The 13,070-nt window shown below is 32.7% G+C and overlaps 1 protein-coding gene across 2 annotated transcripts in view; it reads left to right on the top strand.

The window, feature by feature from the left end:
- Positions 1-13,070, top strand: part of side-II (sidestep II transmembrane protein) — a 339,951-nt gene that overhangs the window by 111,692 nt on the left and 215,189 nt on the right. For both annotated transcript variants that reach the window (XM_085195977.1, XM_085195968.1), the window contains exon 3: positions 536-671. In XM_085195977.1, coding sequence (XP_085052103.1) covers positions 536-671 — 136 coding nt within the window. The remainder of the gene's footprint in view (positions 1-535; positions 672-13,070) is intronic.

Genomic DNA, 13,070 nt, shown 5'->3' with positions numbered 1-13,070 from the left:
TACGGTATAATTTCCATGGTGTCATATTTGTGTCCTTTGTGGGATCCAGACCTTGGTCCTGAACTGGAGTTCCGTATTTCGTTAGCATACTAATGGACCCTCGAGGCGCTCATATTATTGTATTGTTAGTATTGTTAGTACCCCGTAGAGTCGTCGGGGGTTCTGTGCCACATTAACCAACTTTAAATGGAAAGTATCATTTGGAAATGTACTTCCTAGCTTCTACTAACTTGCAAAAGTTTTATGTAGTTTAGTTAAATTTGCTTTTGTTTATTTAGTTTATTGTTATAAATGGTTCGTTGTATAAGAATCAAAATTATGTCAAAAATAAATAAGATAAGTTAACTTAACCATATTTTTTCAAAGGTCTAATAAATTAAACAAAAATCGAAAAAATAGTGGCTGCCAGAGTTTTTTGCAATAAATGAACAAAATTTAAAAAATACGAATACAAAGAAAAAGAGATAAATAGGTTCGTATAAAAATAAGAAAAAATATAAATGGTTATCTATATTGAAATATACTTTTCTTTCAGCGGGTGTCCGTACAGTGGACGTACAGGCAGTGGAGGGGATGGTAGCGCAGTTCCCGTGCGACCTGGGCACCGCCGCCAACGACAAAGTCTACATGGTGTTCTGGTTTAGAGATGATGCTGGGATACCATTGTACAGGTTAGTGCTTACTTATATGCTAGAGTATTTACAAAATAACACGCGGCGTTAAGTTACGCCACGAAACATGTGGTAATAGAATATTTTTAGTTTTCTATCGATAAATGATTATAAAAATAGTAATTACATCAGTTTATTATCATAAGGTTATAAAAAGTCCACCTAGAAACTAAATTTTCTACACTATCAGTTCTAAACATAAGCACCTAACAACTTGGAAATGAACCCCCAACCACCATTATGTTCTAACAGCCCCACTAAATCGCAACATTTAAAGTTGCCACTTCAAGAAGCACAATTACAATTCTATTCTACTCTTTGAGTTGTAAGAACGTATAAATCTTGAAATCTCATTAGGACGAGTTGTTAGTACTGGCACATGATCGCGGGCGCGATAATTACTTCGGCGCGTAAGTTCCCCTGCAACTTTGCTATAGGATCTTATTAAACCAAACTAAAACCTTATTCAGTGTGAAACTTTGCCAGAATATTCTACCTATTATATGAATATGAGAATAGCTTTATTTTGAGACTAATGTTTGCCTGTCGTTTTGCCCCCATGGTGTAAAGAAAATAACTAAATTATGTTGTAATGATTAACTTCTTGTAAATTTATAGCTTATAGATGTCCTCAATAAATTGACTATGCGACACAGAAATATTTTTTCAAATCTAACCAGTATTTACTGATATTAACGCGTACAACCAAACAATTTTTTCTACTTTATAACATTAGTATACAGGCCAGTCGTGCCCTTGCATCTTGCTATGCCCTTGCATCTTGCTATGCCCTTGCACCTTGTTGTGGGTTCGCTTCCCCCTATAGGAAATTAAATATTTAATGTTTTCATTTCTTCGCTCTAGTAGCGCGGCGTTGAGTCACGCCATTCAACACGTAATGGCTCCAGAATTCGGTGGTTAATGGGAACGGAGTGTTTTAAGACTAGGTTCTCAGGTTCCCTTTGCCTATCCTGCTAAGTGCGGGATACGGCGTGAAGCTAAAAAAATAGTATACATATAGATATTTCATAGCATTAAACTTTGCTCCAATATTCTAACTATTATATGAATATGAGAATGGCTTTATTTTGAGATATTCCATACCTTAATCATAGTTTGCTAGAGTAACTTTCTAGACAGGTATTAGTTTTGACATCGCAAATTGAATGAAATTGAATTTAATTATATGTTGTTATAGCTACTTTGATTATATAGCTTGATAATTAAAAAAGTTGTCAACTTTCGTGTGCTTTGGTAGTTTAAGGTATTTGTTAAACTATTTTCTACCAGAGTAAAATATATTTTTCTGCTTCTGCTATTTGTCTGCTTTCTGTTAATGATCTTTTAGATCTAGGCATAAGGAACCTAATGTTAAAACACTCCGTTCCCCATTTTCTGCCAAATTTTCCAGGCAATCTATATAGCGATCTATGGCGTAACTTAACGCCTAGCTTTGTTGTTATCACTGCGACATTATTAGAATATTTCACTCCCCCGAGTGATAGTCACAACGGCATTTGCACCCTACCCACTTCCGATATCGAACTTGCTACAGCATTGCAGTAATGTCAACCCATCTGTCGTTGCAACGGTTACATAACATTTTTTAACAGTCCTATTCCGTTCCGTTATTAAACTAAACTAATATAGGGATTCACTACACGTCAGATAGAAGAAAGCTTGGCTGTGCGCCAACACTGGTTAAAAAACGTATCTAGAAAGACAATTTACTTATACCTTGACATACAAGTCGTTTAAATATTTAAATTGTGGACTACACTAGTGGTACGTACTTTGTCTTTTGTATTTCATTACACGAACAGTTGTATTGATTTACTTATTATTTGTTATATTTAGGTAAAAATGTATTGTGTTTATGCTATCTATACCTAATATTATAAAACCAAAATATTTTGTTTTTTTTTAGCTGCACATCCTGTTAGGATAGGCACACAATCTAGTGTTAAGACAATTCGTTCCTATTCTGGAGGTGTTTCGTGTGGAGTCATGGCACTCAACACCGCAACTTTGCCTCGGTACCAGAGTGAGAAAATGAAAATATGAAATATTTTATTTCCTCCAGTGGAGTTGAACTCAAAACCCAGCACGCTTACAGTCGCACGAATGTACCGCTGTGCCGCCACTGGCCTCGCCTCTTCATATAACAATACAATTTAAAATCCCTGTCCCGCGAAACATTTAAATAAAGCCTTTCAAAAAACAACTAAGGAAATAAAGTAAAAAGTGTACTTTCTTGGTATAAACTTTAAAATTCATTAGCAAACAAAGTAAGTCTGGATTCTTAGCAAGATGTTTATTGCTCTGCAGCAATGGCAAGAAAGCTATACGTTTCAAGTTTTGGCGCAATAATTAATTCATACGTAGTAGGTACGATGCCTACTGACTTGGAAATTTTCATTTTCATGTAACGTTCTACGAGTACTACGGTTGGGAACGATTTTGTATGGCAAAAACTGATGCTTAAATGTTCATATTTTTTATCGCGTTGACTCAGAAGCGTGATTTTTTCTATTTTCTCTGTACTCCAAGGGACCGTTGATTTGGATATTTGATTATAATTTTAGTTTAATACCTCCACGCTATCTTGCAACAAATAGTTCTATAATGGTTCCGTTTTACCTTTTGAAGAAAGGAACCCCAAAAATTATGTTTCATAATTTTGTTTTGGTGTTTTAAATTAATAATGGTTGAGACCTGTCGTTTGCCTCGCTTGGTTGATTGAAATAAAGAATAATTCTTTATGTAATATTTAAGTATTTTTAGCAAACCTTACTACCTAGCAACCGAAAACCAAAAACAAATGCCAGAAAATAAACGAAATGTGTTATTCTTAAATTAACAACTTTTTTATGCAAATAAAAACAAGTATCGTAATTAGAATAAAAATATTTTTCCCATCCCTTCAATTCATCGAAGGCTCGTTTATTTTATAATGAGCCTATTGTTTCTATGTCATATTTTCATGTTTGCTATAACGCTCGTGGGCTTAGCCTACGCTAAGGTGTCACAATTAATTATAACGCTATTTATAAAATTATAGCGACCGACCCCCAAAAATGTTGACAGTGTTTAATTAGCCCGTGTGAATTATGTTTGTATTATATGAATTAATAACGTAAATTTTTAGATAGAGGCAGGTTCCCTCTTATTAGAAAACACGATTGACAGAGAATACAGTGTTAAGACACTCTATTCCCTAGGTACCGTACAATTTATAAGCAGTACATGGTGTAACTCAACACCGCGCTTATTGTACCAAAGCGAAAAAGCAGAACATGATTATTTCCCGAGTGGACATCGAACCCACATTCGTTAAGTCTACAGATGCTGTCCCATATGGCTGCACCATGACACTGACTTAATAATTTTTAGATACTTTTTGTGTTAAAGATAATTAAAAGTTCAAGTTATAATTTGCTATAAGTGCAATATCACCAGCTTTTTAATCTCCTACTGACAGAAATTTAAAGTAAACATAAAACGAAACAATAATATAAAGTACCAACCAAACAATAACAGATTGCAAAAAAAGATACGAAGTTAGATATTAAAATTATTTTACCAATCCTACTTACTATACATACAAATACTACCGAAAGCTTCCGAAAGCTCCATTTCCTTTTAAGATAGGTACATTTAAAGGCAGGTGTAGCAGCACTTCGCCGATGCACACCAAGCCTCAACTTTAATACGTTCAGGAAGTTTCCAAATATTTCACTGTTTTAGCCCACTTAAGACAAATTGCTTTCCCTCGTTTTAGAGTTTTTTCAAGTCATAATTCCACCATTTGCTGGCCCAAAATTGGTTTAAGTACTGCAAAGTGGAATTGACATTAAACTTTGCTACTTCAACTCTTAGCTGAGGCGTGGACTTTTGTTCTTTAAATAACTTGTGTTTGTGAGTCCTTGATTGCAGAGAGTTGGTTTTTGAGTTCGCATTTTAAAGGATTTGATGATTTTTTAATAACGTTAACTGTATGTCGATAAGAATATAACGTAACGTAACGTAATAGAAACAATATATAGTTAAGAAAGACGAAAATTGGCATGAACTTCTATATCTCGAAACTCCTTCGAAAATTAGGAGCACCGAGATTTTAATTTTTACGATAATATTCACGAAAACATTGTTGCGGGCGCGACTATTTACGAATGAAATATTTCAAAGTACTTAATTTTGCACTTAAATATGGTGAAACGTTAATTAAATAGTGCTCGCTAAAGTGCTTCAACACGCGGACGTCAATACGCTTTTTATTATTTAATTTAAATTTAATTTTCACAGGTTTCATGGCACAATGCATAAGTGTGTGACTGTAAGCGCAACTGGTTGTGGGTTCGATTCCACTCGAGGGAATAAACTATTTAATATTTTTATTTCTTCTCTCCGGTGTTAAGGCGAAGCGCGGCATTGAGTCCACTACTCAACAGATAACGTCCTCAAAATTAGGCGAAAAATGAACCATCCCGTTTATCGAGGTTCCTAGGTGAACTCTGCCTACTCTGTTTGCTATGTATGGGATATAGCGTAAAGCTAAAGCAAACGAAAATTTTTTTTATAGAAATTGCTTTTTTATATTAATTAAAAGCATTCAGTTATTTGCTTTCGATTTAACTTTCGAGACACTGCATTTTGAACAGCGGAACTCAACGCCGCGCTTTGTCTACTGGAACGAAAAAATGTAAGTATTGAACCCACAATCATCATATTTACAGTCCGATACTGTAATGGGCTCAAACTCTAGTATAGGAAAATCATGGAAGACCTATAAAATACAGACTATGATTAGTTACTAAAGTTTACCTTCGAAGAAAGGTGCTAACAACAAAACTTGTATCAGCCGTACATCTATATATATTTTAACGTCGTAAGATAAACGTGTAGGTTAGTTCGTTATAGACTACAGTTTTCAGGCTACAGAATTGGATTCAAATCCTTTTATGTTTAGAAATATTATTCCGAAAATAAATGCCCTTAAATTTTTACATAGAATATTCTTATTTTTTAGCTTTACAGTGTATCCCGCATCTAGATAGGTAGAAAGAGGGAATCTTGTGTTAAGACACTCTGTTTTCCACTTTAGGTTTACATGCACTGAACCGCAACAGCTATTTTGGGATACCTACCTACCAAAAAGTTACCAAAAAGATGATAACATAATGATTAGCGTTAAGTTGTGTTACTTCAGCTGGAACGCGGAGAACGCCCTCTAGGTAGAGGGAGGCGTCAGGTTAAGTAACCTACTATACCGTGAAACTAGTAATTGAAAAAACGGTGTCTAAAAAAGTAGAAACCAGAATAAGAAATCACTACATTCTTTCCGTTACTCCGTTATCCTTAATATTACATCCCATTCGCAGCATTAAAGTAATCTTGTAACACGTCCATATAAAAGCATATACCTACTCGTATAAATATTCACTTATGAAGAAAGTTTGCGTTATTAAATAAACGGTGGCTTAGAATAAAATGCAATTTCACATTTAACATAATTCTGTCAAAAACTTCCCGCAATAGAAACTTTCTAGGTTTGTTGGTAACAAAGTTGCTCTACTCTACGTACTGCGCTATATAAATAAAGTTAATTTGAGCGTGTAGCGTTTTGCGTATTTTCATATTTTCTTATGTATGTAAAAGCGTTAGATTTTCTATCTAAAATTTTTATAGTAGTTGTAATAGAATTTTGTTTCCAATCATTTAGCTCAGGAAGTTTTAAGTGCGTTTCTTGTATTATTAATTAATGCTAATTATAAGTATTCTTTTCCTTATTTCATTTTCACGCCTGTATTTTACGCTTATATAAAAATACCATACAGAAAGTAGTGTATTTAATGAAGAACATTTCATTGTAAAAATTAGTACCAAAATTCGTCGAAATGTCATGCATTACTTAAATAAAAAGGGAAAAATATATAGAGGAAATAAACTAACTGTAAGATGATAAAAAAGAGCGTACTGTTGAGTTATAGACATTTTTAGTGGGAAAATTATAAAAAAAACCATAAAAGATTACTAAATTGTCGCCATTTTTTAAGCCTAAAAAATACAACATTCTAAAGCTGTAAAGTGTGTGAGATAAAGCTTAGTGCTATATGAATATTCTATGAACAGACGCGACCTCTATAAAATTTTATTATATTTTAGATACAGCCGGCGGTTCTACCGGCAAAGAATTTCAATTATCCACGAGTTATTTATGTTTATTAGTGATATTTTCAAAATATATGTGTTACAATTATCTAATTTTTATAATTTAGTTTTTAAGTAATATTTATATTTTATTGTTTGGATCATTTGATAGAAATTGGGAAACGGACTATTGTAAAACAGAACCTAAATATTTTAAACACTAATTTTAATAAATATGTTCTTACATAAATGTAACATAATACGAGTATTGTATACCTCATATATTACATTTATGTAAGAACATAAAAAAGTAAAACATTCCTCTACCACAAACATGCATAACCTTAAATTTTAGAAGTAAACTCTTATACGTGTATACAAAATATAATTGCTTCATACAAATTGATTGAACTCGAAGCTTTCATAAAAAATAAATTAGCGAATTATAAAAAGTGGAGCTTTTTATTTCGGGCCTCGGCGTTTATTGGAATGCATAAAATATTTAAATGGTTTTTATGAAATAACCAAAGCGCTGATATGTTTTTCCATTGACACAAAAACTGTATTATTGTATTACTCATACATTTTATTGTTAACCAACTTAACGGGTTTTTAATTGAGTTTAGGTGTACCACAGGGTGTTAGTTTGGGTACTGTTTTGTTTTTCATTTTTTTTTTTTGTGTGTTTTGTGTTGAAAAATTATCAACATATATTCATAGTTGTCGGGGTCGATGTATAATAAAAAACAAACATAGAGTCCAATTAACAATTTCCTTTTTGAAGTTGGTTAAAAAAAATTAAACATAATTTAATTTGATTTCTAAATTTAAATCATCTGATATGACACGAATGTTGCTATGCAAAATATTTTTATTTCCACGACCTGGTTTTGAATATGATTTTGATAGAAGTAGGTAGCTATGGGAGGTATAACATAGTTGCTAAAAGATTTGGACCTATTTAGGACTATCATCAAGTTATTTCTATAAAGTACTTTGTAGGTGGCACTAGCAGAAAATTTTGAAGTCGGTTAGCTAGAGACAGTAGAGGTTGGTCTCAATGGACGTGACTGCGGCGCCAAACCACAAACCGTGACGCACTTGTAACCGGTAATTCAGTCAGCGTAACTAAACACTGGTAAACTTCAATTTGAACAATCCGATCATATGAGACGAAGCGTCAAATTGAATTTAAAGAGGTTCATAAAATCTACTAGAGTCGCAAGTCCCAGGCTTTAGTCCCTTACTTCTTATCGATATGAGCGTCCATGGTGGATCAGATCCACGCAAATCTTGATATAGGAACGGAGTGTCTTAACACTAGGTTCTTTCTACCTAATTTTCTAGATGACTATCTATCTTTTTTCGAGATCTTACGGGATTAAAAAATAAAAAGAAAAACGTCCATAGCGTTAAAATGTGTGTAATAGTAGTTTAATACATCCGGTTTTTACTGAAGGCACGGGTGGAGTTAAAAGGTCATAGAGCCGTAGTAACTGCGTAACTATTTACGATAATTCTACACGTTAACGGTACGAGGCGTTGATACAGCGTCGTTACTGTCGCTATCGATATACATTTTGAATCGATTAAAATAAAAATGGGAAGATTTTTTTCTGGTATTTTTTTTGTTTTTTACCTTTATGTGTTAAAGGATATGCAAAGGAATTTATTGACCGTTTACTTTGTTTGTTTGTGTTATGTGTGTTGAAAAACTAGATTTTAATAGTTGGGACTTAAATGTACCTATATAAAAATTATAATTTTACTAAATAAATCAACATATCTCAACATTTAGCTTGTTATGCTTACTTTACTATCATAAAAGTGTTTTCATTGTTTGAAATAGATTTGTCGCCAATGAGTTCCACCATTCAATACAAAATATCCTGAAAATAAAATGTTAAATGTCAAAGTGAGTGTCAAATACTAGGATCCCTATATCTACCTTGCCATATACGGGATATAGCGTAAAGCTAAAAAAAAGCCTATATTAATAAACCTAAAAATCCAATAATGCCTTAACCAACCTCGCTTCTCCAACCAAACGTTCTTACTGAATTGATACTTTTCATTAAAAACATTGTGAAAACGTGAAATAATACATTCATTTTCAATGGCTCAATTTATTTCATCGTACTCGTACCATGAAGCAAGGAAGCTCTTTTATAAAATAAACATGACGTTTTGTTTCCTAACGTAACATTGGTTGGGGTTTTGTCAAAAATACAAACCGTTACGCTCGCACCGGAAGTGCCGTAATACTAAACACGTGGCAGGTGGGTGCGGGGTTAAATACATTTGTAATAGGTATAAGGATTAACATTTAAAAATATTGTAGTAGCGTGTGCTTTGAAATTGGACAAAATGTCGAAATATTTTTTTTTTTGCTTAATATTATTTTATGTTCATGAACTATAAAACGTAAAGATCTGTTTTTTCACGCTCCTGAAGGAATTTTGAGAAAATCCTCTCTTGGGCCTCCTTTCTTTGTGGTCCAAAGTAACCTACATACTAATAAAAATAAAAAAAATAAATAAAAGACATTACCAATCTCTCTTTATAAAACATAGTAAACAGATAAGACCTACTAGTAAAAAGAAATAAACTGCGTTTTCTACATAAAAATTCGAACCCACACCCATCATTTAGACACATTCAACATTTCAACCGTGCCTTTCATATATCCGTCTTAACGCAACCTAATGTTCACAGGAAGCGACCTAAGCGGTACATCCGGCCGCACAATGACCGATGTCAGATACGCATTAACTGTAATAGAGTTATTGCTATTGTAAGCCTCGTATTATGTACAGTTTGCGTGAATTGTATTTTGTATTAGTTGTAGTGTATATTTGTGTGTATAGAGGGCGGTGAGTTCGATTCCCAGTTTTGGTAATGATATTCCTAGTTTCTGTTAAGCATGGCGTTGAAAAGGTGAAAATATAGAACGAATTATATTAATTTTATTTTGCCTACTCACATGTAACTTAAAAAACATTTTATTACTATGAAATAATGTAAGAAGAATGTAAAGAAAAAAATTCGATTTAGAATCCATATGAATAACGCTCATATTTTATTATAAATATTATTTAATTTGGACCCCGAAAAAAATGCGTTAAATCGGACGTCAATCATGCAACCGTTGTTATAGCATTCATAATAAGTAAATTGTAACTTGAAAAACAAATTAAGATTACAGGATGCTCATTCCTTATATATTAAATATTGACAATAGTAATAATAAACTCTTTATTGTGCATCCAAAAAAGAAATAAGAGAATACAAATAAAAGAATATGGTACAGGCAACCTTTAAATTATAAAACTTTATCCAAAAAAACGCACAGATTTATCATGAAAATTAATATATTATATAAAATATTTAATTTCATTCTACCTATAAATGCATAAATTAAAATACTGTACTATAAACAATTTATAAATTATATAATTTTGATGCCGTTAAAATTACATATAATGTTAACTTTCCGCCAGTAATCAAAGTGTTTGCTTAACACATTTTACCGAACGTCATTTTAATATGAAATAAAGTAATTAAGTTTGACGAGGAGGAAAATTAAGAATTTCACTTGTCAATTCGTACACGAATATTATGAAAAAATGTAAATTAAATTCACAGTTTAGAGAATATTTTTAATTAATTAAATTTGTTGATCGGTGTAGGGTTTGGGTCGTTTCGATTAGGGTTTATCTATCTCTGCATATTAACAAATCAAATATATTAATTTGTTTTACAGAGTTGGAAGAGGAAACCTAGTGTTAAAACACTCCGTCAAGTAAATCATAATTCTGGTCATTATTTTAGTTTCAAGTGTCTCGAGCATTTAGGCAAACAAAACGTAATGATATTTTGAAAAATATTATTGTTTATTGGCGGAACCTATCGCCGCATCCATTATATTAGACTGGAGAAATATAATTAATTAACATACAAAAGAAAAAGTAGAATTGAACCCACAACCATCGTGCTTCCAATAATATTTTTCACTGTACAACGAAGGCAGCAACCATAATAATTAATTACTTAAAAAATTATGACAACATCGCACCAGGCGCTGCTTCGTAATAAAATCGGATTGTACGAAATATGTAAAGCAAACACACTGATTGCTGTTGAAAAATTAACTCGAAACGTAATTCCCTCGATGTGTTGAGTTTTCTGGGGGCCTCCTTTTAGCGAGACTCAGTTTTCAGTTGACTTATACTTTTGTATGTTTTTGAGTAATTAATAATTTTATATTTCTTGATTTCATTTAGCCACTTTGATTTAATTTTCTTATTGGTGTAGGTTAGATGCTGTCGAATATGATTATATATAAATTAATTTCGGTTTTCGGCTACATAGTACATAGCTTAACCAATTTTTTTGACTCCAGCATGTCAAACCCAAATCCAAAATAAAAAATACAATTCCAACAATCATTACAAAAATTCACCTAAATCAACACCATGGCTAAACAAAATTTTTTCCGCTCTCATAGAAAAAACTCGGTGCTGTGTCTGGTCGGACACAGAAAATTAGGCGGTGAGTGGAGAACAGAGTGTCTTAACTTAGAAAAGGCCTAAAGCTGCTTTCTAATTTACTATTTCCTTACACCCCAAAAAATATAATAAAACAACCATAACGAAAATTCCCACAAATCGACACCACGACCAAACGACAAAGTTTCCGAACCACTTCCACCAGCATGGAGTAGTTGTATTCAGAGCAATACGAGGCCGCATTGTCTCGCAACAAAGCGCGTTCAGGTATTAAGCTCCACGCTAAATAGAAATCCAAGGCTATTTACACTTTTGTCTTTACTGTTTTGTGTTTAATGTGAATTTCATATAGTTAGTACGATTGTGGTGTACTTAGATTGTTATGTATAGAGAATTTTTTTTTGCACGAAGCAGTGTAGGCAACCTGGGAACCTAGTGTTGAGATATTCCGTTACCCATTAACACTAGAACCGCCGAAGATTGACACCCTCCTAGATTGTTGGTGTAAGACAAGAAAGTTATTAAAAATATATTTAAAATAATTCGTAAAAATATACAGACCACCTTTAATAATCAATTTAACATCAATTCTTATTCTTTAACAAACATAAAAGTATCAAAAAACAAAACACAAAGTAAGAATTAAATATGTCAATATACGTTATAAGATCGTGACAACTTATTGATAAACTCTTACAAAATTATAAGTTATTGATTATTAGTTAATATTATCATTAGACCAAATAATGCATCCTGTCCTATATCTTATAAAACAAAGTCGCTTTTTGTGTCTGTCTGAACTTTCTAACTCTTCTTCTTCTAAACCACCCAACGGTTTTTAATGCGGTTTTCACCATTAGGTCGACTATTTCTCAGGGAAGGTTTATATATAGTTTATTATTTCTACATTCTTATGTAAATTAACATAAATACGATAAATGTGTATAAAGTCCTACCCGTTGAGACACTTTCGCGCATGCGCTGCTTTAATGGTAAGTACTACATGAAAGAGGGTCGCTTGTTAATAATAATATTCTTCATTAGTGTATTTATTACAGACATTTCTTTTGTATACGTGGTACCTACTTCACAGAAGATTTATAACTTTACTAATATATTATCTTTACTTGTGCCTCCAGAATTCGGCGGAAAATGCCAGCAGAGTACTTAACACTAGGTTCCCACGTTCCCTGTACCTACCCTACCCTTGACCATATTTGATCTAAAGCGTTTTTCTGAAATTCTAGCCTAGCCAGAGTCCGTTTCTGATACCTCACTTGAACGAGTGGCAAAATTTGGTAAGGAAACCAATTTTGCCCCACTTTTCAGGCTATTATTTTTTAAGTTTTAAACACAAAAGTATAGTTTTCAGATTTTTTCTTGAAGTAGTACTACCTGTAGATGCTAGCTGCCAAATTTTATTATTCTAGGTTAACCAGGAGTACCTTATTATTTATTATTAAAAAAAATATCCTTTAGAGTGTCGAAATACACGTTTTTTACGATATAAATGGTCATATCTTTTTTTAAGTACGACTTTTTCAGAAAGATTTTTGTTTATTTATATACTTATATGTTTATCAACTCGATGTTAACAAGAATTCCTGAGATAAAGGCACAGACAGACGGATGGGCAACAAAGTGTTCTTATAAGGGTTCCTTTTTTCTTTAAAATATACGGAACCCTAAAAACTTAGGAATTGACTGCTAAACCTAGTGTTCTATGTTTTTTTCCGGTCCC

This window comes from Heliconius melpomene, chromosome 1, assembly GCF_056956725.1.
Source record: "Heliconius melpomene rosina isolate 202511_hmr_F chromosome 1, ASM5695672v1, whole genome shotgun sequence".
NCBI lineage: Eukaryota > Metazoa > Arthropoda > Insecta > Lepidoptera > Nymphalidae > Heliconius > Heliconius melpomene.
The sequence above is the reverse complement of the archived record's forward strand: the minus strand, read 5'-3'. Positions and strand labels throughout refer to the sequence as shown.